Source organism: Zingiber officinale, chromosome 10B (genome assembly GCF_018446385.1).
Source record: "Zingiber officinale cultivar Zhangliang chromosome 10B, Zo_v1.1, whole genome shotgun sequence".
In the NCBI taxonomy this organism is placed as follows: Eukaryota; Viridiplantae; Streptophyta; class Magnoliopsida; order Zingiberales; family Zingiberaceae; genus Zingiber; species Zingiber officinale.
Window position 1 is genome coordinate 8131417 of NC_056005.1, and position 26321 is coordinate 8157737.

Sequence of the window (26321 nt, forward strand, 5' to 3'; positions counted from 1 at the left end):
TATATGTGAATTTTCAATATATAGATTAACATTGGGTAAAGAATTACAAAATCTTTTTTATAAACTAGAATATTAATTATACTTCTTGTGATCTGATGGAAAGGGAAGTGTTAGTGTAATGATAATATTGTTGTCTGATTTTGAAATCATGGATTCCCATCGTAAAAATAGTCTATTATAAAATATAAAATAAGACTATGTACGACCAAATATAATTTGACCCTTTCTTAATTTGATTTGATTTTGTTTGATTTGATTTCATTGATGAGAAATAATTTATCGCGCTTTCTCATTTTTTTCCATTTCAACTTTCAGAGTAAAGACTTTGATTTCAATCTTTAGAATAACCATTTTCAAACTACAAGAAAAATAACCGACCCCGGCAATCTGGATGCTGTCCCGCAAGAGGCATCTGTTCCAGACAAGTGGGCCCACTAACGACATCGCAGGTAAATAATCGGCACAGCAATTCTGGAAGCTGTCCTGCTATAGGTACCCGATCGAGATCTCCCTGGGCCCCGGATCCCATCACGCATGACGTAAGCACCGCCCTCACCCGCAATCACCCTCCACCAACTCGTTTGCAAGATTAACACGCACGTCGATTTTCGCACCGCGTATCGTTACGAGCTCCTCTCCTATGCGTCCGATGGCTCACTGACGGTCGGCACTCCCCCACACTCATGCCGTAACAATTGCACGTAAAAGAACCTGATCCTGATTTCCTTTCAAGTCTTAACTGACCGTACGCTCGTGATTTTGCAGTTGCCACATGAATTTAACTTACCATCTATAAGTAGGGCCCATCCTTTTGAGGAATAAAGAACCGGGTAGACGACTGTGTCATATCGCACATGCACAACCTTCACTCACGACAGTATCTCGATTGATATAATATAAACACTCCGTTGATTATTTTTTATAATAATAATAATAATTAACCAGGAATAAATACCCTGTCTTCCCTTGGTCGATCACTCCTCTTCTACCTCGTGCTGCATTCCAATAAAGAATGAACAGAATAAAAATAAAGGTGAGAGAGCGAAGAGTGCAAACAAAGACGACAGAGGGCGATCGCGCAATCGATCCATCGAGATCCATGAGCGTGACGGAAAGTTAATCTTGTCCTATTCTTCGTGCGCCTGTTGTGGGGCCTGAATCCGAACCGATTTACCCGTGGATTTTTCCTCCCACGGATTTGGTAGGTGTTTGCGGCTGTTTCCGAGTGCCGGAAAACTGAATCGCACGGTGAATCGGTGTTGACTGTCCATCGGAGGTGTAAGAGGACGGTGACCGGGCTGTGGATTTGGACACAAGTTGTAGTTTTGGTGGATTTGGTAGGTGCTTCTTTGGGCGGGAGTTTGATCAGGTAGTGAGGTTTTGTGCCACGATCGCGGCTCCAAATGATGCCCGATGCCAGGCACAATGCTGTTTTCAATTCGTCAAATACCTCGCCAGATAATCTTGGAGGTGATTTCTGGTTTTGTTGGATCCACTTTTATTTTCTGTTTCTTCTTCTTGAAGTCTAGATTCTCCTTTTGTGTAAGTTTATCCGGCCTTTTGCTCTATATGCACGAGCTGTCTTTGTATTTGGGGAGGAAACGAACTTTCTTAGGGTGAACAGGCAAAGTTGGTTACTTTCTGGTGTCCTACTGGGTTTATTTGAAGAGGAACGACTAATCGGGCTCTGTGTTTTTTATTGCAGAGGTTATGTGGAAGTTAAAGATAGGCGACGGCCATGAGGATGCTGACGGCCGCCTGAGTCCTTATCCTGATCGCCCAGGCGAGCCAGACTGTCTTTATTTTTTGAGGACTGGTAACTGCGGATATGGAAGCGACTGTAGGTATAATCATCCTACTCGCACTCGCCAGGTGAGGGCCAGTGAAATACAATATGTATCTAATTACCTTTTTGCTTTATCTCCTTCGATCATGATGCTTTTTTCTGTTGTATGTTAACTAGGTTAAACATTTTGGTCTTACCAACAGTTAAAATTATTCTTTTAAATTGAAGGAGAAAATAGTATTTCAGTTTATGTTAGATGTTTTAACTAATTTAATATCAACTGATTTCTGCAGAACAATTATTTTAGTGACGAACTCCCTCAGAGAGATGGTCAACCTGATTGCCAGGTGCATTGTCCTAAACTAAATAACTAATAGATCTTACCGCTATTTAAAAAGGTTGCTGTTTGTCAGAATCTAACTTTGGATTGCTAAGTGACTTCCATTTGTATTAACTCATTCTGATTCCTACTTGAGCTAACACTCAAAACAAAACCTCATTGTATCTGCACAGGGCAGAAAATCTCTTTGCTAAACTGTGTCATTTTAGTTTAATTTTGAGCCTATGCAGCAAACTTTCCATATAACACTTTGAACACATCAATTTTATTTTATTTTTTAAAAAGTAATTTTTGATAAATATAAACCAAAATGCAAGTGCATGATGGATAAAGAGTAAAATGAATTCCATTTCTTATTGTTTTTCCTTATCATAAATAGAGAAGGAAGAGAGAAAAAAAAAACTCTACCATCATATTTTGATTGGGAATTTTTTTTTCTTCCACTTTCTGACTTTTTAAAAAGGAAAATCTCTTGTGAGAATGTGTTGGGTTGAATTAGGAATTTTTTAAAGAAAATTGGTGCAACCAAAATGGGGAAAAGTAAAAGGTCTAAGAGTGATTGCAACCACGTTGTATAACCAATTCATTCTTTGAGAATTGAGTAATTGAAAGACAGTGGCTACTTCACTTTTATTTTCATTTTATGAACTCTCATTTTCTTTCCCAACCAATGCAGCCTTTGCCTCTTGTTTGACTTGATGACATCTTAAGTTAGCAGCAGTATTGTTGCATTTTGTCTACAAATTAAATTTTCTTTGATACCACATCCAGAAGGCTGTTGTCAAATTTAACTTAGATATAATGTGCTATGTCTTATAGTACCATAAATGTGTGTTAGAAGAATGCTATATAAAAATGATTATACACACAAACAAGGTGTATCACATGTACCAAGTAGAAAAAGTTCAGGCAACAAGATGATCACTTCGAGTGAGAGGAAGTGTAACAAAAATGTACTGAAGGTGGGATTTCTCGAAAAACTCTGGAGAGACGTATTGCAGTATTGACTAATCATTTGATGCAAAGAATAGGCATACATGAACAAGATCTGGTTGGAAATACTACATCCTTTTTTAGTTGTGTGTTTTAAACTGTTATAATATTCACGGGAGAGTCTATCCTAAGCCTTCTTTTAACTGGTAACCATCATATTCACAATGGCAGGTTTAGATTTAGTTTGGGTATCAAGGAAGTTTGATTTAGTTTTTATTCTTCAATTAGGTTTATACATTCACTAGGTTCTCCTGGATAATTCTTGGAGAACCATTGATTGATTTCATTTCCTAATTGCAATTTGAGTAGAAAAATGAGAAATTTTCATAAAATTGGCTGAACTAACCCTGGTATCTTTGCCTTGTTTGGTGTGTGATAAATTGATCGACAAGTGTGAAATTTTACAAATCTTTTACACATTTTACGTTTGTTGTTGGTCTTTTGTAAGTTTGATAGCATATATACAAGGTATCATTCAACTTGTTTGCTGATAGGATCTATTGACAAAATGCAAGAAAAAAGTTTGCTTTTCTTGTTCATTATCTATCCTGTAGCTTAGCTTTACCTATTGCAATAGCCACTGCTACTACCCAAGCTATAATTTCCCTAATTTCTCTTATTAAATAAGGTCCCAATGCAAACCAATTATCTTCTGCATATGTCTATCTTTGAATGAAAATTGTGGAGAATGTGTTGAAAAGCTATATAAATGCTTTATTACTTTTGGAGCAGTAGGCAAGATGCATCTGAATAAAGTTTTGAAGTTGTTGTAACATCAAAATCTAATTCTCCAGTAGATAGATTCAAAATTTTACAAGAAATCAGTACAAATCTTAAGGCTTTGCCTTAGTGAGCTATATTGATATTGGGCAATCAAATTTGACTAAAACTTGTTTCTAGTAAAATCAAACTTTGCATAAATCTCATCAAAATGTGCATCCACAATGAATACTTATTAAGAGATTCTTAGGGCGTCAGTTCTTAGATGGCATCTGGTATTTAAAGCAACCAGCATGTTGATTCCAGTTGTTTTGAGCTATAAATAATTGCTAATCTATTGGATCAAGTGAATTGGTTCTTTGTTATTTCTTTCTTTAATACATTAGTTAATGGATTTGTGGGTTGATACTTGAAAGATGTAGTAATCTATCATTTATGTTTCAATTATTATTGCAGTTCTTCCTGAAAACAGGAACTTGCAAGTATGGAACAACCTGCAAATATCATCATCCACGAGACAAACATGGCACAAAATTGGTTCATCTGAATGCTTTAGGACTACCTATCCGTAAGGTCTCTGATGCTTCTTGTCTCCCTTGTACAATTTTAGATACTAGCATCTTGCGTTATGTCCATTATATTTCTAGCTGTGTTACTACTTCTGCAATGTTCATTTGATGTGGTTCCAGGATGAAAAGCCATGTGCCTATTACATGAGAACTGGAACTTGTAATTATGGAATTACCTGCAAATTCAATCACCCGCAGCCTGCCACTGCTGGATCAACATTCCCTCTTGCAGGATCCTCAGCCTATGGTTATTCAAGTTCTGTGGCACCTACCTCTGCTTCCCCTGTAATTACTGGAATTTCACCATGGCCTTTATCACGAGTTTCTTATATGTCTAGTCAACATATGCAAGCTCTCCAAGCTTATGTTCCTCTTGTCCTTCCACCCACCCAAGGGACTATGCCTGGGCAACAGGGTTGGAGCACTTTAATGGTTAGTACATACTTTAAAACTGAAACTAAAACTCTTCAAGTTAGCTAAATGTAGCTTCTACTACAGTTCTAATACAATTACTTTTAACACTTATATTTCTTCTGCTTTGGTCTGCAAAGTCTAGTTTTACAAATTTATTTCTTGAAGAGGTTATATGGATTAGTTAGTTTATGCATGACTGCTTCATCTTGGCCATCAATGTTAGATATTAGAAATGAAGAAACACAAAGAACAACTTAGATTTGATAATCTTGTCGGTAAGCAATATAGCTGTATGACAATCTCATGTTGACAGTTCAAGACCTCAATATGATTAGAGAAGAATATGAAATGTTGTTACTTTGCTAGAATTATCAAGTTTCTGTTTAGGTTGTGTTGATGTTTGGCTAATTATATGATAGTCAAATATTTCATATTTTTCCCTTTCCCTGAAAGGTAGATTTCATGCCCCATTTTGTTACCATCCTGTAAAGAGAGAAAGCCATCTAGGTGTACTTAACTATGACATCTACATTTAATGTCAAATACAGAAAATAAATCAAGTAAATCTTTTTAAAACATACACCACGTAACTTGGACACTCCAATAAGTCATTTCATTCTTAGCAGAGTCCACTACGAGAGTAATTATATTCCTAACAGAGTCCACTATGAAAGTATCATTCTCTCTTGGATAACCATGAAATTCAGTACTCAACTATGTTCCTTCTCAATTCAACTGAAGAACTTTATTAGTTAATACAATTTCTTGTTTGCTTCTATTTAATATTATTCTTGTTTAAATTTCTTGTACCTGTAAGAACTTCAACACTTGTACTGCATGAAGAATACATATTCAAACTGAAAACTTATCAGTGAAAGTAATAACCCACACACGTAATTGCACATTACACAGAGACATGTCATCTCTCTTCACTCTTCAGACGCATTTCATCTCAGTGATGATTTTAGGTCAATCAATCATCATTGATTAACTTTTATTGTATGCATAATCTTATATTGTATGCATAATCATTTTTGGTTATAGAATTTTTGTACTTTTATTGTAGATATATTAAACTTCTTCAAGTATAATGGTGTAGAAGTCGTGGTTTAGTGCATGCCATGAACTCAGATACTGTTGGACATTTGTAGACGTGTATAAAAAGTGGGCAACAAACTGTTACTTGCATCCCTATGCAATCCTTAGTTTCCTTTGGCTTCAATTTTACATAAAGCATACATTTTATAGACGTGTATGATTACTCATAATATTCAGACTATTGGCAATTACAATTACTTTCAGCAAACATTTTCTCATATTCCCAAGGTATGTTTATATATAATAATGAGACAATGAGATGACATATAACTGCAACCATGATGGTAGCACATTACCACCATTTAGATGTGCACCTATTCTGCAACTTCAGTAATTGTATGATGGGCCACTTTGAATCCGCCATAGAATACACAAGTACTACTTTATTTCTTCTTCCAGTTAATTGCATGCCCTTTTAGTGTTCTTTGTAGTCTTGACGGCCTTATATACATGCATACAATTAATAAAATGCAAATTTGCTGCATGCTTCCTAGTTTTGTCACATATTTTTTTTTTCTGTTATAGTCCATCAAAAGATGCATATCCCTATGCACATGTAATCTTGTTAGTTGCTAGTTTTTTTATATTTGCATATTGATGTGGCAGCAGAATTTTTTCACAGTAGTCTACTAGTTCTTAACTCGCGCGTGGGTTCAAATGTTCAAGGGAATTTGAGTAAGGCAGCAAGTATTTATCTGGATAGATTTTCTTTTAGTGGTAAATTTCCCCTGCATCTTCCAGTGTCTGATCTTTCATTCCTTAAAATTGAGAATTCCATATCACAACATTATCCTTCAGTCACTAGGGAAGTTCTGGTTACTTTTCAATAAGATATTTCTACATTGAATTTATGCTACTTTTGGATGTTGCTATGTTCTTTGCTTTCATAGGATTTGATTCCATCAAAAACCTTCAGCTTTCTAGTCATCCTTTAACATCTCTGAGAGAAGATGCCCCATGTTTATACATTCATTATTTAAGACTTCTAAACAAGTTTCAAATCCATGTCAGGGTAGCATGAATCATATTCACACCATGGATAAGCATGCACCTAATGTGATATCCTATTCAAAGCATCAAGAACAGTCAGGCCCTGGCCTGCTGCTAAATTTTCCTGAGAGACCTGATCAACCAGAATGCCAACATTATATGAAAACTGGGGGCTGCAACTATGGAACCTCATGCAAGTACCATCACCCGAAAGAGAGGAATCAGGCAGCTATAACCACCATAGGCCCACTTGGGCTTCCACTAAGACCAGTAAATTTATCTCCTAATCTTTTTGGTTTCTTTATCTTCTGCGTTGACAGCTACCTGGCTAAATTTTTTAGCTTCGCGTGTTTATGCCTTAATTCTCACAGGGTCAGCCAGTGTGCACTTTTTACACCACATATGGAAGGTGCAAGTTTGGTACAGCTTGCAAGTATGATCATCCAATCATTGGATACTACACCTACACTCTACCGTCTTTTTCATATCCTGATCCATCAATAGCATTTCCCAACCAAAAGAGTTTACAGATGGTATGGACAACCGAAAATGCATCTCCCAAATCATCAAAGTTGTCTGATCAGCTCACAAAATCTGAAACAGTCCATAGACAGCAAAATCTAGAAAACCATGAGTCTGCAAATGCTTCCACACATACGCCATCGAACACTGAAGAAGAGTCTTCATGATACAGAGCTATTTAATTCTAACCACTCATTCGCATTCATTCTGGTCATTGTTCCATGATGAAGATTTTGGATCTTCGCTGCATTCCTGCATAGCGTGGTCATTTTATCGAGCATAGCTATTCAAAGTAAGAGGCATGGCCTTTGTGATGAATGAATGGCAAGCATTGTTTTGAGTTAAATGATTAAATGATTTTTGTTCCACATATATAGCGAAACCCAAACTAAGTTGTACTGTCGGAATTTTCGTTTCTGTTTTCCACTGTAAAGCTGGTCTGTCAGAATAAATGTGATAACTTGAGCTCAACTTTTGCATGAGTTTTTTGTATCTTGATTTAAACGTAGGTCAATATTTTTTGGGGCTGGGGATATGCTTTAATATTAATAAGCTTAATTTATCAGCATCCATTGATAAATTTAAATAAATAAAAACTTTATGTATTCTTGTTCTTCCTCTCACTGAAGTTTACACGGATCATTGAGTCTGGAACCGGAGTTCATGAATTAGGGTTCTGTCTCTTTTTTAGAATAAAACAAATGGATTTCATGGAATTATGAGATTCCATTTTTGGAGTCGATTCTAGGAAGAAATCTCACCAATCAAATTGCTTTTTTGAGAAATGTGAGACATCAATATAAGAAAAAGAAACGAGAGGAACAACAATTGAATCTAAGAGAAGTAAAATGTCCAGAGTAAATAATTGATTCTTCACTAAGAAAACAATTTGTATGTATGATTCGACGATCTCATCAGACAATATTTAGCATAAAAGAGCTAAACTATTATAACTTTTCATTCATATAATGATTGAAACAACCAGGTCTTGGATAATAATCACCAGAGATGAGAATATCTAGCCAAATATTGAATAACATATGCAACAGAAGAAGAAGAAGAAAAAAACAGAGAACTTTTAGGGCAATAAAACAAATACAGCCAGAATGAGATCTTTAAAAACCAGTCAAGAATATGACATTAGAAGAAGTCAAACTCCAGATAATTATCTGAGGCTTTTTCAGATGTAGGTTTTGCTTTCTGACTAGTTGATGCCCCTGCTCCATTGTGTTGCCCAATCTCTATGGGTTTTGGAACATCAGGAGGGCTTGCACATCTAATCAAAGCCCAATTTACACCCTCGAAAAAAGGATGCTGCTTTATCTCCGTAGCCCCTCGCTTGTAAGCAAGCCTGTGTTGGGGCTCCTTCACCAGCAAACCCCGAATGAGATCTCTTGCAGAGAAGCTCACAATTGGAGACTCTGGAAACCTCAAGGGTTGACCGATCACATTAAACAGCGTGGCGCGGTTGCCTGACCCCTTGAAAGGAGTCTTTCCGAACAAAAGCTCATATAGGAAAATACCAAAGGTCCACCAGTCGACAGCACTCCCATGGCCCTCACCCTTTATGATCTCAGGGGCCAAGTACTCATGAGTGCCAACAAATGACATGGATCTTGCGTCAGTAGGCTCTGCCATGAGCTCGGGAAGAGGACTGATCTGGTTTCCAATCTCGAGCTTTTGTTTTCGCGACTTGGACTTGGAGGAGAACAATCTAGGCGAGAAACATGTAGTGGGGACTGCACAGGTAGGCTGAATGCAGGACGGTTCAGCACAAGAAGGTTGGATGCAGAAGGCAGGGTTGTTTCTTTTAGACTCAGAGGCCGGATTTGAGGATTTAATGAGGGTGGGACTAACAGCACAGCGGAGGGAAAGATCAAAGTCTGAGAGCATGATGTGACCATCTTCTCTGACAAGGACATTCTCCGGCTTCAAGTCACGATAGATTATGCCAAGCATATGCAGGTATTCCAAACAAAGGAGAACTTCGGCAACATAGAACCTGCATTTGCAAATGTCCAAATGAAAACATGTCAAAAGAAATTTTAGAAACATTCTACTTTGGAATTTAGGCATAGATTTGCCCACTGCGATTGAGGAATTCAACATAAACAAGAAGTGATGGTACTAAACAAGGTCTGTTTGTCTGTGTACTGTGTCATAAAGCAATGCAATAGCAAAACATCTACTTGCAGCAGAATTGCAAAAATAATGCACTTGAAAAATTCCTGAACTTTCATGTTGACAAAGACCAGGTTCATCAGTGTCAATAGTAGCAATAGAGGTTGCTAAGACATCTCAACAATGGCCTGTTCACACAATGCATATATCTAGTTGCCAAATATAAAAAGATGGCACCCTAAACTGCATGCCACAATAGCTGCTCTCAGACAGCAGAAGAGAGGAACGAGGAAATAGGATATATCCTTCTTATATATGCTTTTACAGTCCAAAGAAAACTATTCAAATTTTCTTTGTAGAATACTAAAATCTGGACGTGGTCTGGTCCAAAATTAGAACTAGTGTAAGAATAATTATATGCAATCCACATAAAATTCAACCTTTTCAACAGTGTCACATATTGCATAATTATTAATTTGTTTTGACAGAACACTTCAATTGTCTGATGTACATTCGAATTGAAAATATACAAATAAAGCAAACACATAAGCCCATTTGCATCCTAAACTAAAATAGTTAATGATAGTGAATCACTAATAGACATAAACGCTTCACTGTTTTCCGTGATCAACAACCAACCACATACTTTTTTCAGATTGGTCTTAAACTACTTCTATGTCAAGTTGGAGGTTGCTTTTTTTCCCTTCAAGTGGTTGAAAGGTTTCATCTCATCAAAGCCAAATGAACTTTGTTTGCAATGAAAGAGATCATCGTAGAAAAATAATTGATTTTTTTTTTCATAATCATTATATTTGTTTATGTCCATATTAAAAAAAAAGGAACAAAGAAAGAATATGCTTTCGAAATGTATTAGATAATGTCAGGGGCACTATATATTGCATTCTAGTTTCCAATTGATTTCTTAATGTTATAATATGTCCAAAAGTCAGAATTTAATAAGAAGTTTGTATTATGGAAATATCTTTTAATGAACAGGTATGCCTTCATGCACCTTAACATTCTCTACACGGTGGGAAACCTCAAGCATGGGAAGACTACACGTTATGCACATGACCCCAAGTATGGCATAGAACAGTTATATTTATATTAATCGTTTGCATAACATCAATTAAGAGCTTAACTTAAAAGGAAAACACCCATACCTGATTGTGAATGTTTCAATTTGTAAGCCACTCAAACACAAAAATAGAAAAACATTTTCATTTCAGCACCATCTATCTTTGCAAAATAAGAGGTGAGATACATAAATGAAAAAAATGGTCTTCCACAAGAAAAGAACTAGACAAGAAAATTGGAGAAAGTAGTTAATCAGTTCTATAGTCTATGCATATTATATAGGCATCTACAAGATTAGACTTCTTACTTCACTGCTGGTTCTGAAAAACTTTTTCCAGGCTGCCTCTGCCGAAGGGTGTGCAGATCTCCTCCTGGACAGTACTCCATCACCAAACAAGAAAATTTTTCTGTCTCGAAGTTGGTATACAATGTAGGAAGAAAGGGGTGATCGAGGCTTTGCAATATCTCCCTCTCTGTTTGTGCTCTAAGCAACTTTTTACGATTAGCAAGCGAAACTTTGTCCATAACCTTCATAGCAAAATAGCATTTGGTTCCACTCAATTCTGACAAGTAGACAGTGCCTATATCACCACAGCCCAATCTCTTAAGCAACCTGAAATGATTTAAACCAAGAACACCCTCTCTGGCACGGATTGCCTGGATTGATTCCCATCTTAAATCATTTGCTTTATGAGGCTTGTTAATGTTGCTACCCATGCTACTGCAACTGCTTTCGTCACTGGCATCACTGCTTGTACTAGCCTTGCACAAGCTACTCTTGCCACTCTCAGCTTGATCACTGACCTTAGCGCTTGCACCAGTGTTTCTTAAATTGCTACTTCCATTACTGACTTTCGCTGAAATCGTGTTATCTTTTGCATTGTCCTGCTCCAAGATTTCCTTCTCCACATCTCTAGTTTCTTTCAAAGTTGGAGCCTTGTTTGACTGAAACAATTCTACAGATGTACCTTGTCCACTTAATCGTTTCATAGAACTAGATGATTGATCCAAGTCACTACCTATTGGAAGTTTGGAGACATTTGCAGGAATTTCATCAACAAAAGGGTCATCAGGGCCCTTTTTATGACCCTCTAAGACCACAGCATCTCCATCTGCTGCAGTGTGCTCCTGAACTTTCAGTAATGTGATTGGTAATCCAGGTTCTGGTTTTCTGGACGGAGGTATATACAAAGGTGGATGTTGTCGAGAAGCTGATTCAGTAAATTGGCTGCTAGACATGTTACGCTGCTGTTCAGGTGAGGGTTTGAGTGGTCTAAGATTCACTTAAATTTACCAGATGATTCTACATGTATTTGCTTAACCAATGTTGCATAAACTTGCTATGAAGTGACTGGCAAGGTAATGGAATCTAAAATCATCAGTAACTGGCACAATAACAGAACAAGCTATCAAGTCACCTTTGCCAGCTTGATTATACTAGGAAAAATAAGAAGTTTTCATGTATTAATAAAAAGATCATAATCTATTAACATAAAGGAACGATATTGAGCAGATAACATATAAGACGATCAGAATACAATTTAAGGAGTCTTATTAAGCAACACAAAATAGGGTGCAAATTGTAAGGAAAAAAAGACAGCTACCAAAGCTTCGATTGAAAAAAGGTTAGATACATCTTGAAGAAAGTAAACAAATTGAAAATCCAGAACAATAGAAGTAAAATAGCATGAAGAATAAACAACTTTTTTTGGACGAAATCCACTTGAAGGAAGCAACAGCGACGACTTCAGCATGCAGATCAAGTCCTACCAAAAGGAATTCCTAAAAGGCAACAGCGTCTGTGAAAAAAAAAATGAATCTTTTCCTTCGAGAAGAGAAGGCGGACCAGAGCACGAATATCACGTAGAAAACCAGACACGAGACTAAGAAATAAATCAAAAGCAAATCGTCGACTCATGATTCTCCAAGTACCACGCAAAAACCTTATTACAAATGAATAAGTCCAGATCACGAAACAGCATCAAAATCAAAATCTTTCCGCAAGCAAATGCAACCGCACGCGACGCAAGAGGGGAACTGGATCTCACAACCATCGACAGGAAACCAAAAAATGCCAATCCCATCAAGTTTCCTAACCTATGTCCCCCAAACCCTAACGAAGATCAAAGCACCCGACCAATTCTTTTTTTAAAAAAAAAAAATAGGAAAAAAAACACACGCCGAGAAGCTGAAGAAGAGTACCTGACTGGGAGAAGAACAATTATTGGTCGATTCTGGCAAGAAGACTCAGTTTACTTGCAGTCGTCCTTGTGAAGCGTCCGCAAGGAGACGGGAGGTCGACTTCGAGTCCACAAAGCAAAAGATAAGAAAGCTGATGCGAAAGCAGGTCCCCCTTCCCATTGCAATTAACATGCCTTTTATTCAATTCCAACAAGAAAAACAACGATTTTTTAAATAATAATAATAATAATTAACACCAAATTCAACATTTTCCTCAGCATTGAATAAAAAAAAATTATTATACTCTCTCTCAACGTAAACTTTTATTTATTACAACTTCTTATTGTATTTTAATTTACTTAATTATTTTTTTAGATAAAAAAGTTTAAAATAAAACATAATTTATTCTAAATTAATATCATTTTTTAATTAGAATTATTCAAATAAATCAATCAATTTATATAAACTCTGAATCATTTGATAAGAAAAAAAAAAAACTCAATTCAATAAAAAATATAATCTGATATGGTAATAAGGATGAGCGACCTTCGATAGCAGGGGTCAATGATATGTAGAGGTCGAGAGTCAAGAGGATCAACACCAAGGTCGTGCCGAGCGGACTGACGGACCATCCCCAGACATCCGACTGATCGGGCACCCCACCCGGGTCTCCCAGGCGGCCGGACGAAAGACAACCCAATCATGGGGCGGGTTTCTGATGCTTAAGGTAAAAGAGTCTCTAAGCCGAGCGGCTAGGCCGAGCGGCCGAGCCACAAGGCAAGAAGGCGCAATCCCATCCGAGCACACGAGCAGGGCTTTCCCGCCCGGTCTGAGGTACCGGAGCATTCCCAAAGGCCAGCCGAGCGGCTGGTCCGCTCGGCCCGGAGATAAGTAAGGGCACAAAGAGACAAAAATGACAACTGGTAATTTCATCCTCGAGACACCTGCCGGCGACAAACAACATGGTTGGCAGCAGGAGTGGACAGAGTATCGTACGGTGAAACTTCCACCGTCACATCCGGGATATGCTCGGACGATTGCGGAATGGCGTCAAACATGCTTTTCTGACACGGCCTACTGAGGTATGTTTGGGGAAGCGTGCTCACGCCTCCCCGGGGTCCTATATAAGGACCCCCAGACTTCGACGGAGGTATGCAATCTTGATTACTGTACCCACAGTAGCGTTACTTCGCTTCTCTTCTTCTTCGCTGCCTGACTTGAGCGTCGGAGGGTTGTCGCCAGGAAACCCCTTCCGGCTCGGCTTCTTTGCAGGACCGCCGGAGATCCACATCACCAGTCGAAGACAGCAGAGAGTGCCACGTCCCCAGCGTCCGTCGACTCAGCGCTCGGACAGGATCAAATTGGCACCGTCTGTGGGAAGGTGCAGTGTGGCCCTAATAGTGCGGCGCCGGCCCGGAGTCGTGTGAGCGGACGCCAAGGGATCGAAAGTCGGGCTGGACATTGTAGATAGAATGCCCGAGCGGCGGACTTGGCGCGGTACAAGAGGTAGAGAGCAGACCGACACCGCTTCAATGGGGGTCTCGGGCGCATCCAGTTGAGAGGGGGTCCGATCGGAGGAGAGCGCCTCGACCGATGGCGCTTTGCCACGTTGAGATGCGGCGCCCGTCCGCTCGGACGCTTGCACTGCGGAGGTTGCCGAACGAAGAGGCTTCTCAACTCGCCGCCTTTTCCTATCGAGCGGGAGCTCGTCCTCCGGTTCGGAGTCTTCCTCCCGAACGGTCGGTTACTTGCTAGGAGTTGCACCGCCAGCCGCATCCACAGGCGAAGCCTGAGCGGCCGACTCCCATGCCTGCGCTTCACTCTCGTCCTCGTGAGAGCCGACCGGAGCAATGCTCAATTGCTCCATTTCCTTGGCCGCTGCCGCTTCGAGCGTGGTCGCTTTCTTTTTCAAGATCCCGAACAGCACAAACTCCATTACGATGTTCGCTGCAAGGAAAGGAGAAAGAAATCAGTTAGAACTCAAGACAAATGTACAAGTGAAGTTCTTACCAAAGCGGCTCGGGAGCGGGGTCCGGCTCGGACTCAAACCGAATATATATATCACTCCTTCAGGTAGAAGCTTGTTGATGTCGAGCTTCAAACCGGCTAGCAGATTCACTGCTTGAAGGTAGTCCAGTCGGGTCTTATATTTCTTCAGCTGGGGGGAGATGGGCGATCCGACCTGCCATTTCGTATGGAAGGGGAGCCGCCCGGGAATACGAAGGTAGAAAAAGTTCTCTTTCCAATATTTGTTGGAAGAGGGCAGCTTATTAAAAAAGACTAAGCCGGGTCGAGCTTGAAACAGATAAGTACCCGGCTCGGACTGCTTGGGATAATAGAAGACCTCCGGGCTGAGGGGAATGTTGTGTATCTTAAATAAGACCACAACTCCGCATAGGAGGCGAAAAGTGTTGAGAACCAATTGACGAGCGGAATGCCAAAAAAGTTACAAACTTCAACGATGAAGGGGTGGAGGGGAAACCGCAGACCGGCTACGAATTGGTCGCGGAAAAGACAAAAGGCGTCGCTCGGAGGTTTGTGCGGCCGAGCGGAAGGTGAAGGTAAAATCAGTTCAAAATCGGAAGGGATATCAAAAGCATTCATCAGGCTCTCGGCATCACGCCGATTGAACCGCGACTCCATGGTGGTATACCATGGGTCGAGAGCGAGGCCCGCGAGTTGAGAGGAACTTGCCATCGCCAGAACAATGGAGGAAGCAGAAATCGAAAGGGAAAGCAAAGGCGCAAGCGAGAAGATGAGCAAAGCAGTAACCAAAAGACGAAACGCGGGCAAGAGCGCGAAGAAAACACAGGAATCAAAGAAAGAAAGGCAGAAGAACCTTACAGACAAGAAGACGAGGGTTCGCCGGAGGGGCGATGGACGAGGTCACTGAAGAGAGGAGCGTAGTGAGAACGTCACAAACAAGAAAGCGAAGGTGTGGCGAAGGAGAAGGGTGAAGGCTTTATAGGGGTATGCCCGATCGTCCTAAGCCGTCGGATGCAGGTCATAGGGACCGAGGCCCACATCACGTCGTTCATTTCAAACTGACGGACGTCGCTTCGAGAGTAAGGCGGCAGTCGTACGATGACATCACCTGTGCCACGTGGCACTCAGTCAGAGGAGGGCATTTAATGAGCCCCATTATGAGGCAGAACCCGCGTGCTCAACCATAATAGCGGAGATTTACACGCATTCCAAGAAGATCCCCGGATACCATCACAAGCCGATTGGGCAGTCCTCGACATTCAGTCGACCGGCGCTATTCGACCCGACAGTGGCCGAGCGGAGTCACACGCTCGGCCAAACTCATAGTCCAGTCAGTCGGACTCGGCGCCTCCTTCGAATAGACTTGAGAGGGAGGCATGCGATCCGGTAATAAGGATGAGGGACCCTCGGTAGCGGGGGGGTCAACGACACGTGGAGGTCGAGGGTCAAGAGGGTCAACACCAAGGTCGTGCCGAGCGGACTGGCGGACCATCCCCGGACATCCGACTGATCGGCCACCCGGCCCGGGTCTCCCAGGCGGTCGGACGAAAGACAACCCGACCATGGGCGCGGGTTTCCGATGCTCAAGGTAAAAGAGTCTCTAAGCCGAGCGGCCGAGCCACAGGGCAAGAAGGCGCAATCCCATCCGAGCACACGAGCAGGGCTTTCCCACCCCGGTCTGAGGTACCGGAGCATTCTCAAAGGCCAGGAGCGCCGAGCGGCTGGTCCGCTTGGCCCGGAGATAAGTAAGGGCGCAAAGAGACAAAAATGACAACTGGTAACTTCGTCCTCGAGACATCTGCCGCCGACAAACAGCATGGTTGGCGGCAGGAGTGAACAGAGTATCGTACGGTGGAAGCTTCCATCGTCACATCCGTGATATGCTCGGACGATTGCGGAATGACGTCAGACATGCTTTTCTGACATGACCTACTGAGGTATGTTTGGGGAAGCGTGCACGCATCGAGAAGCGTGCATGCATCGAGAAGCGTCCTCTGCCTCCCCGGGGTCCTATATAAGGACCCCCCAGACTTCGACGGAGGTATGCAATATTGATTATTGTAGTCACAGTAGCGTTACTTCGCTTCTCTTCTTCTTCGCTGCCTGACTTGAGCGTCGGAGGGTCGTCGTCGGGAAACCCCTCTCGGCTCGGCTTCTTTGCAGGACCGCCAGAGATCCACATCACCAGTCGAAGACAGCGGAGAATACCACGTCCCCAGTGTCCGTCGACTCAGTGCTCGGACAAGATCATAATCAATTCTGATTAAATAATATTGAATTTAAAAAGAGTTATACTTCCTTTTGTACCTTTTTTATCCATAAAAATAATAAATATTTTTTTCCCTCACCATAAATAAAAAAAAAGTGAAAATATACTAGATTTTAATTTAAATATATTAAATTTAGGAAAATTATTTACTTTCAAACTCTTATAGGGAAATTAGGTAATTGAGTTTAGTGTTAGGGAGTTTAGGGTACTTTAATTTTATATAAAAATAATAAACAAAAATTAAATAAATCCTTGATTCGTGAATGAAGCAAGAGGACAAGAAGAGAAGTATGGGGAGAGTTCCTTTCTACAAGAAAAGTTAACAACGACATCTACTTTGTAAATTTGCAAATTTTAAGTTAATGCTGAAAAAAAATAGTAGAATAAATTAGTAATTAAATTATATGTTGATATATCAAAGTCAATGGAAATGGGCTGTCGCGCAAAGTGGTCCTCATGGATCAAAAGCATGGTCAAAGGCCTCATGGTGACCAGGATTGATGGCGAGATCACAACGTAAATGACAAAATGTGTGTCGGATCCATTGCGTATCTAATTGGACCAAATCCAAAGTAGGATTTGATTAATGATGGTCTCTCGATCTCCATGGGTGGAGGGTAGTAAGCCACTAGGCAAATGCATTTGATCATCAATTCTCTCTTCTTATCTCTTTGCTTTTATAATTTTATTTTTATTTCGCATTCAAATATGGTTGCGTGGTATAAATTGCATTTATTCGATGTATTTATGGATTATAATGAGGCTTGAATGACATCGTAGAGAAATACATTATGTGATGTTTGTGCATCATGCTGTTTGTTTCTCTGGTACCACATATTTCGTAGTTATCCCAAACAGATGGCTTGTGCATCTCTCGTGTTGTGACTAGTGTTGACAAATGGTTGCATCGAGCTCTATCCTCATCTCGCTCGATGCTCGGACTGAGATTTTGTCGCTTCACCCAACCATGTTGCTAGCTTGCTGCTCCATCATGCGCGGCGGCGGCCACTTGAGCAGTGACACGTGCCCTTAACTTGCCGATTAGCCAAGTTCACTGAACCCATCTGGTGCTGTCGACCGAATACCACTCACAACTTATGGTCCAACATTGCTCACTTCCTAAGATCTTGCCAATTGAATACCCCACCTTGTTTCAATGTCCACCAATGCTTGCTAATCCCTGTTTTTATGACTAAAACTCGTGATTATCAAATCATACGATAACAGTTTTATAGTTGAAGGATTGCTTAATATCCCTATCAAATTAAACAAAATTGAAAGTTATTTAAAAGGGTATAACTGAACCAAACCGCTCATGAGTTATTTCAAAGTTCGATTTGATAAAAGTTCGTTTGAGCTTGTTTAATGAGACTCGTTAAGATAAACAAACCAAGCTCAAATTTCATAATACTCAACTTGTTAGTTCGTGAGCATATTCGTTAAACGCATGAATCAATATTTAAATGAAAAAATAATAGTTTTGATATTGAATTTATAGATTTTGCACTCTGTTTATATAAAATATAGATAAATATATTAAATTTATTTATTAGAATAAAATTATAAATTTTAATAAGAATATTATAATTTTTTCTAAATATATAATTTAATTTTTAATGAATATTTAAAATTTTAATTTATTTTTATTAAACTTATTTAGGCTCGATAAAAGTTCGAATAAGTCATGAATATATTCATTAAATAAAGCTTAAGCTCGGTTCAATTATAAACGAGTCAAATTCAAACATTCAAGAGTTCGACTCGACTCAATTATACTCTTAATTATTTGAAATTCTTTCCGTCCAAAGTAGTAAACTGAAAGAAAACTTCTTGATTTATGAGATTCAATCCTTGTTTACTCAAACAAAACCTAACTGACCTAATCGATTCGTCACTAAAATTGATGTTTCAATCGATTGGATTCGCCTTAATTAACCATTGTAACTTTCGTGATGGATGAATAGATTTGTATTCATGCACCAAAGAGTTGCTAACAAAGACGAACTATTTAAAACCGAATTTATAGTAGCTTAACTTGAAATCTCCCAAATTAGGTCTGAACCGGTTCAATCTAATCCGACCCAACCGATTTTTAAACTATTGATTTGTTATCGAACGAAGCACGTGTATAAACTACAAGGGTATATTAGACATTTCAAGTATTACCTTTATTAAATATTTATTATTATTATTATTTTTAAAAAAGGCAATATATAGTTGCGACTTTACCTCGTTCGAGTTTAATGGTCCCGATGCATAAAAGGCAGTGAAGATGTCAAGGTGTAAAATTGGGTTTTTTGAAACGAGTGCGGAAGTCTTTGTTTGTTTAGGACCTAAAAATACGATGACGACAACGTTATAAACCAATTCTGTTAAACGTATATGCCCTTGGATTTGATCATTATTTACGGAACTGATCGGGCACGTTATAAGGTCTTCCGCCACAGAAGTCCGGCCAGCCAACCCTCCGCCCGCCCTTCTCTTCGCTGCTCCGACAGGGATTCGCCAGCAGCTTCTACATCTCTTCCTTTTCCCTCCGATTGTGCCCCGATCAGGTCGCTCGCGTGATCGTATCGCCGCCCTTGGATTGTTTGCGTGTCAGCGTGTGAGCGAGACGATAAAGGAGATATTCACGGAGTTATGCAGTCGGATCCCACCGTCATCAGCTTGAGACCCGGCGGCGGGAATCGAGGCAGCAGAATGTTCGCCCCTCGGTTCGACTCTTCGCCCCTCGGAATCCTTAGATCCTCTGATCTTCCCGTCCTTCGCCCCCTTAGCGGCGCTGGCGGCTCCTCCCGGCTTACGGTAGGTGGGGAATGCTTTTATAAGATATTGAGGTTTTTGTTTCGATAAAGGTCGCGTCTTTGAATTATCTGTTTTGGTTTTCGAGATGGGCTGCTTTAGTTAAATAATGTGATCCTGGAAATATCCAAACGGAAGTGTTCAATCTGAATCGCCTAACTATGATATTTCCCATGAAAAAGAACAAGAAATGATAAACTAGCATTGACGCATTTTGAAACAAGTAATTAAAATCCTTTAAGATGTCATGGTTTCCTGCGTGTTGTCAATAGGAGTTGCTTGCGGCTCTATCCTTATTCAAGAATATACGAAAATCGCAGCTTTCTCGTTAACTGACCTCAATTAACTAGTTTATTAACTTCATTTCTTAAGGATTCTAGCAAGTAACCTTTTTTTCCCAACATGAGGCATGATATTGATTGGTTGATCGATTCTTACAATGTGTGTTCCTTGTAATTAACTCCCTGCAACATGTTTATGGAAGATTCTTTTATTTCCCATGTCACTGAGACCGACTGTATTCTGATAAACTAATGGAGATATGTCATATATGATTTACTATGTTTTATAAATTTGACAACTATAATTGCTGTTTACTATGGATCAAATTGTCAATGCTTTCGCTTCAAGCGATGTGTGGTTGTTTTACATTTTTTTCTTAAAACACAATGTATATCTATTTTGGCAGATTGGAGACTCAAGATTTGAAAGTCGTGAGTGCATTCGTTACACTAGTCAGCAACTTCTACAACTACGTGAGGTATATACTCAAATTTAATTGTTTTGATCTCTCTGTTATATAGTTTGATCTCTTCATAGTGACTGAATCCTGTTTTTTCATCCCACTTTAGTTTCTGGTATTATTAGTTAAACTTTGGTGTATATTTGTTGCACTTTGGCTAGTTGCCTAGAATGATTTTTACAATATGTCCGGTGCACAAAGCTCCCGCCGATCCGAGATCCTGGGAAAGGGTCGGACCATACTAAATTTATTGTACGCAGTCTAACCTTGCATTGCAAGAGGCTATTTACAATCCATTTTATCAATCTTCAGTAATAATCAGTCAAGCTCATTGCTATATTCTGTTTTGGCAAATTATCACTTAAAATGATTTTCTTTCAGGACTTTAAATTTAATGTTGTTTTTTTTTTTGGTTCGTAGGCTGCACGGATCATAGATGATATTTTGAAACTCAAGCAGGCGATAGAGGCAGAATTTTCTCCTGAAGATCAAACTTGGGGTCATCGCGATGTTAATGTATGATTCTACTATATTTTTTAATGTATCATCTTTTGCTGCCTATACTTAACTCTAAATTCTTCTGCATCTTAAAACTAATCCCCAGCCAGAATCATCCAAGTCACTGTACTGATGTGGTATCTAGTCAATTGAAAGCTCACCATGTGTTTTCTACAATTTAGACAATTGCTTACTGCTGAACCAAGAATTTACAAGTTGATATTAGGTTACAGCACTCATGTGCCATAAGTAGGCAATACCATTTTTCTTTAACAAACAATAGAGTGAACATGTTCAGCCAGCTTATTTATTGTGAGCAAGAAATCTTATATGCTGCCCTAATCAAAGTGCATGACCATGTAACCCTTTGTTCCTGGGAAAAGCTCAAAATCTTTGGGAAAAAGTTTGAACTTTCCTCCTGATTCTTAGTCTTAGTATAGCCTATATACAATGTGGAACTGGTTGAGGTTCTCACAATTTGTCTTGTCACTGTCATTTCATTGTTGGACAATCTTAAGTTATACAGAAAATAAATTCCTTTCTCCTTTGAGTTATTTTTTTGTATGCTTCATTCACTTCTGTTAATTTATCTTTTGGATGTCTGTGCACACCAGTTAGCAAGTCAATCACAAAATCGCTATTTTGAACCGGACAGTCGGGATTGGCGTGATCGTTCTGGACCATCTACTTCACATATAGATCAAAGGTCTTGGGATACACTTCGTGAGCATAAAGAATCAAATAACTCTGGACACCAAGAGATAAGCCAATTCAATAAGCAGGGTTCTCAATATGCTTCTTCGACTCCAACGGTAATGCTAACCCAGTAAGATACATTCATATAATTAGACAGATATCTGTAGGTTTCTGGGTTTAATCTTATTGAATCACGCCTTTCTTCAAGAATGAACTGTTGCACAATGTGTGAGATTGTTTGGCCTTCATGCTGCAACATTTTTATATGGATTTCACAATTTCCCATATTAAAATGGCTATATCACCTTTACTATATTCTTTTTTTACCTTTTCTTATCTTGTATATTTATTTATTTATTATTTTATGCTGACATTTATCCTTCCATTGGCAAATGTTAGGTAGGACCTACTACTTTGCTCAAGGCTGAAGTCCCATGGTCTGCTCGAAGAGGCAATCTCAGTGAAAAAGACCGAGTTTTAAAAACAGTCAAAGGGTAATTGCACTAATCGTTAATAGTTGCAATATTTGATAATTTCATGATTTATTTCTTTTAGATATGAAAGTAGTATGCCATGTGCATCACAGAAGTACTCTTCCATTTCTCTAAAAGCTGATTTTCTATGCAATTTGTTTTTTTTAATGTATTTAACTTTATGTTGCGAGGTTCACCAATTGGATTCATTATAAAAGATTTTATTTTCTAAATTATGTTTTTCATTGCAGCATACTGAACAAGCTAACGCCAGAAAAATTTGATGTTCTCAAAGGCCAATTGATTGATGCTGGAATTACAACACCTGATATTCTCATGGTATTAATCTTGCAACTTGCTCTTATTTTATATTTTGAGGTTAAAACTTCTGTTAATTTAATTTAATAAGCACCTTTCTGCAGGATGTCATTACTCTTATTTTTGAGAAAGCTGTATTTGAGCCAACATTCTGTCCTATGTATGCTCAATTGTGTTTTGACTTGAATGAAAAGCTTGTTCCATTCCCTCCTGAAGAAGGAGGTGGCAAGGAGATCACATTCAAGCGTGTACTCTTAAATAACTGCCAAGAGGCATTTGAAGGTGCCGACGACCTGAGGGCTGAATTGAGAAAATTGACTGGGTCAGATCAAGAAATGGAACGTAAGAATAAAGAGAGAATGGTGAAGCTCCGTACTCTTGGTAACATTCGCTTGATTGGTGAGCTTTTAAAGCAGAAAATGGTGCCTGAGAAAGTAGTTCATCATATTGCTCAGGTAGTTTGTGCTACACCTATTTCATGTTTATCTTTGAAATGTACTCTTTAAGGGAGATTTCTTAGAGAATACTGTGTGTACAGGAGCTTCTGGGGCAAGATGACAAAACCTGTCCAGCTGAGGAAAATGTTGAAGCAATTTGCCAGTTATTTAACACTATAGGCAAGCAGTTGGATGAGAGCCCCAAATCTTGTCGATTTAATGATGCCTATTTCAATCGGTTGAAAGGGCTAACTAGAAATCCTCAACTTGCACCACGTCTAATATTTTTAGTTCGTGATGTGCTTGACCTTCGTGCGAACAATTGGATCCCTCGTCGTGAAGAGGTAAAATTTTCCTAGTACTGCTTATGGAGTTTGAAGTTCCTTTTGCAACTTAACCTAAGTCCATAAATATGACTAAATAACCAGGATTTTAGTGTTCTCAGGAGATTCTTATCATTTTGGGAATTGCTTTTTTTCCCGATTTCAGGTCAAGGCCAAAACCATAAGTGAAATTCATTCAGAAGCAGAAAAAATTCTTGGATTACGCCCTGGTGCAACTGCAAGCTTGAGAAACAACCGTGAGGGTGGTCCTGCTTTAGGAGGGTTTAGTCCTACTGGATTACCTACCAACATACCTGGAGCTGGTGGTATGATGCCAGGTATGCCTGGAATGAGAAAGATGCCTGGAATGCCTGGGTTAGATAGGGATGATTGGGAAGTTCCACGGAGCACATCCATACCAAGGGGTAACACTAATCGTAGACATGGTTCACTCGTGGCTAAATCGCCATCCATCAATTCTAAGTTCTTACCTCAAGGTAGCGGTAGCACCATTTCTGGAAAGGCTAGTGCATTTTTGCAGCACAGTGCCACACCACATTCTACTTCTCCCCTTGTCTCAGGCATATTAGATTCTCCTGATCAAAGAGTATCATCCACAAGGTCTGTTGTTCAAAACCCACATCCCGTGTTTCCAGAGAAGTCAATATCAACACCAAAATTCAATCCTAATGAGCTACAAAAGAAATCAATTGCTCTTCTGGAAGAGTATTTTCACATCAAGATTCTAGACGAGGCACTTCAATGCATAGAGGAATTAAAGAGTCCAGAAAACCATCCTGAAGTTGTCAAGGAAGCCATAAACATAGCTATGGACAAGGGCCCTTCATGTTTGGATCCCTTAGTGAAGCTTTTGGAGCATTTGTTAACTAAAAAAGTTTTTACTCCAAGGGATTTGGGGACAGGTTGTTTACTCTATGGAGCAACTCTGGATGACATCGCCATCGATTTGCCAAAAGCACCATTGCATTTCGGTGAAGTAATTGGTAGACTGCTTTTATTTGGAGGTGTAGATTTCCAAGTACTGGAAGAAATTCTCAAGAAGGTAGAAGATGCCAGCTTCCAGACTGCAATTTTTGATGCCGTACTAAAAACTCTTAAATCAAGCCCCAGTGGTCAGGCCATATTACACGCACAAGAAGCAGCTTTGAAGGCTTGCGAGAAATTGTTAGAATAACCTGGGATTCCCTTCTTGTGTATTACCACCAGCTTCAACAGATTGAAACAGCTTGGTGGCATGGTGAGGTTGCATACATCAACCATCCCCTACCAACTGACATTGGCAAAATGCTCGTTACTCGAAGACAAAAACCATGAAAGTGGGTCTGGCTAATGCTGTTTTGTTCCACATTATATGCCTCTATTGATAAGTGGCTACATACAATGCCTTTGTTTTTTTACTTTCTCTTTATGTGTTACATGTTTTCATGGGGTTCAGAAATATACAGTGCATTGATTCTGTGCGGGTTTATGAGATGCTAGTAAGCTTCTGACTTGTATATTATTGTGAAATCTTGAAACTGGTTCGAAATTTCAGCAATAAAAATTCTCATGAATAATGAATGTTTCCCCACCTGAATGTATCTTAAAATATCCGTTGTTAATTTATTTTCCATCAACTTATTATTGCTCGTATAACTCATTTCATTGAACAAGTGCATCTTAGATAAATTTGTAATTTGTGTTGATTATTTATATATAGTGTAATGCATTTTCAGTTGTTTTATTAAATTTGTTTGTTGATGTTTATTCAGCATTGAGGATGCATTATCAACTTAGTTGCTCTGTATGTTTCCCATATAGAGTTCTATTTCTTTACATGTTTCCTCTGTAATTTAGGGGGTGTTTGGTTCAAATTTATCAATCGGAATGGTAATGAGTTTGATTATGGGATCAATGGGAATGGAAATCAGGATTACATTATCAGCGTTTGGTTCAAAATCTGGAATGAATATGATTATAATTAATAATATTTATTTCTAATCAACATTAGTAATGAGAATCAAATAAATTTTTAATTTTACCCTTGTTAGTTAATGCATTAAAAATTATTAAAAAATAATCTCTCTATTTTTTTAAATAACATACATGTTACAATTATCACAAAAGATATTTTAAAATAATTTTTTCATTTTAATTATTTATGTATTTTAATTTGGTTCATTTTAATTTAAAATAGAAACACTCAATTTTAAAATGTAAAATATTGAAATTCGAAAGCGCATAGGAAAAGACCATATTTTTCTTTTTAGTAATCCAAATAGAAATATACAATGCCTAATGAAGCGAAACAAAAACTAAAAAGACCGTGTTTTTCATCTATCATAGTCCCAACCTGACAATGAAATATTTAGCATCTCAAAAACGGATAGAAAGTTACAAATATCAGCAACAGAATAATAACAGAGTAGCATACAACAAGCTTTTATGTAAGTTTTGATCACAACTATCGGCAACAGAATCCTTATTTCAATTACTTTCTTAACAACAACACGTAATTGCTCCGGTTCTCATCTGCACAATTAGATGATAAAAAAATCTTTGAAAACAAATAGTTTAGACTTAAGCAACACTGTTCAAATCAACTTCACCTCAAGCCGAGTCTCTCCGCATGAGCATGAAATTGGCACCATTAAGGGACAAGGAGGACAAACACCCCTAGGAGAATATGCAGATCATGCTAGGTACTTGGAATTGTACACCCTTAGCCATTTTAGCACAGCTTTGATTCCAGGTTTTTTGAATAGACTAGTAATTTGTTACCAAAGAGTTGACACAACTAGTTCATAGACTGAATCAAATTCCAGAACGAGCTCCTATCCTTCTTGAAAAGTGAGCATCTCAATGTCATTTGATAAGCAAAAAACAATTATCTCCATGCATACATCATCTATCCATTTTTCAAATAACATATTCAAAATATCATCAAACCATTTTAAACAATTAAG

General features: G+C 38.9%; 3 protein-coding genes across 3 annotated transcripts; 2 read left to right on the forward strand and 1 right to left on the reverse strand.

The window, feature by feature from the left end:
* Window positions 1-982: 982 nt before the first annotated feature.
* Window positions 983-7903, forward strand: LOC122028681 (zinc finger CCCH domain-containing protein 3-like). Its single transcript, XM_042587528.1, has 7 exons — window positions 983-1470; window positions 1706-1872; window positions 2080-2133; window positions 4296-4412; window positions 4529-4840; window positions 6932-7180; window positions 7282-7903. Exons 1-7 carry the CDS (start codon window positions 1404-1406, stop codon window positions 7597-7599), a joined length of 1284 nt encoding a protein of 427 aa, XP_042443462.1. The 5' UTR covers window positions 983-1403; the 3' UTR covers window positions 7600-7903.
* A 453-nt stretch (window positions 7904-8356) lies between these two features.
* On the reverse strand, window positions 8357-12985 carry LOC122028680 (serine/threonine-protein kinase D6PK-like). The gene is made up of 3 exons (XM_042587527.1): window positions 12833-12985; window positions 10938-12067; window positions 8357-9434 (listed from the first exon to the last, which is right to left on the reverse strand). The coding sequence occupies exons 2-3, from the start codon at window positions 11867-11869 to the stop codon at window positions 8573-8575; spliced, it is 1794 nt and encodes a 597-aa protein (XP_042443461.1). The 5' UTR covers window positions 11870-12067; window positions 12833-12985; the 3' UTR covers window positions 8357-8572.
* Window positions 12986-19496: 6511 nt separating this feature from the next.
* LOC122028679 (eukaryotic translation initiation factor-like) lies at window positions 19497-24932 on the forward strand. The gene is made up of 9 exons (XM_042587526.1): window positions 19497-19871; window positions 20557-20628; window positions 21031-21126; window positions 21723-21920; window positions 22204-22298; window positions 22529-22616; window positions 22700-23050; window positions 23134-23376; window positions 23522-24932. The coding sequence occupies exons 1-9, from the start codon at window positions 19707-19709 to the stop codon at window positions 24548-24550; spliced, it is 2337 nt and encodes a 778-aa protein (XP_042443460.1). The 5' UTR covers window positions 19497-19706; the 3' UTR covers window positions 24551-24932.
* Window positions 24933-26321: the final 1389 nt, after the last annotated feature.

What these genes read in the sequence shown, in the direction of transcription:
- LOC122028681 (XM_042587528.1), top strand. Translation starts at nt 1,404, where the DNA reads ATGATGCCCGATGCCAGGCACAATGCTGTTTTCAATTCGTCAAATACC. An exon ending in CTCGCCAGATAATCTTGGAG is followed by an intron (nt 1,471 to 1,705) that starts GTGATTTCTGGT and finishes TTTTTATTGCAG; the next exon opens with AGGTTATGTGGAAGTTAAAG. An exon ending in ATGGTCAACCTGATTGCCAG is followed by an intron (nt 2,134 to 4,295) that starts GTGCATTGTCCT and finishes TTATTATTGCAG; the next exon opens with TTCTTCCTGAAAACAGGAAC.
- LOC122028680 (XM_042587527.1), bottom strand. Translation starts at nt 11,869, where the DNA reads ATGTCTAGCAGCCAATTTACTGAATCAGCTTCTCGACAACATCCACCT. An exon ending in TTTTCAGAACCAGCAGTGAA is followed by an intron (nt 9,435 to 10,937) that starts GTAAGAAGTCTA and finishes TTGCAAATGCAG; the next exon opens with GTTCTATGTTGCCGAAGTTC.
- LOC122028679 (XM_042587526.1), top strand. Translation starts at nt 19,707, where the DNA reads ATGCAGTCGGATCCCACCGTCATCAGCTTGAGACCCGGCGGCGGGAAT. An exon ending in TAGTTCATCATATTGCTCAG is followed by an intron (nt 23,051 to 23,133) that starts GTAGTTTGTGCT and finishes CTGTGTGTACAG; the next exon opens with GAGCTTCTGGGGCAAGATGA. An exon ending in GGATCCCTCGTCGTGAAGAG is followed by an intron (nt 23,377 to 23,521) that starts GTAAAATTTTCC and finishes TCCCGATTTCAG; the next exon opens with GTCAAGGCCAAAACCATAAG.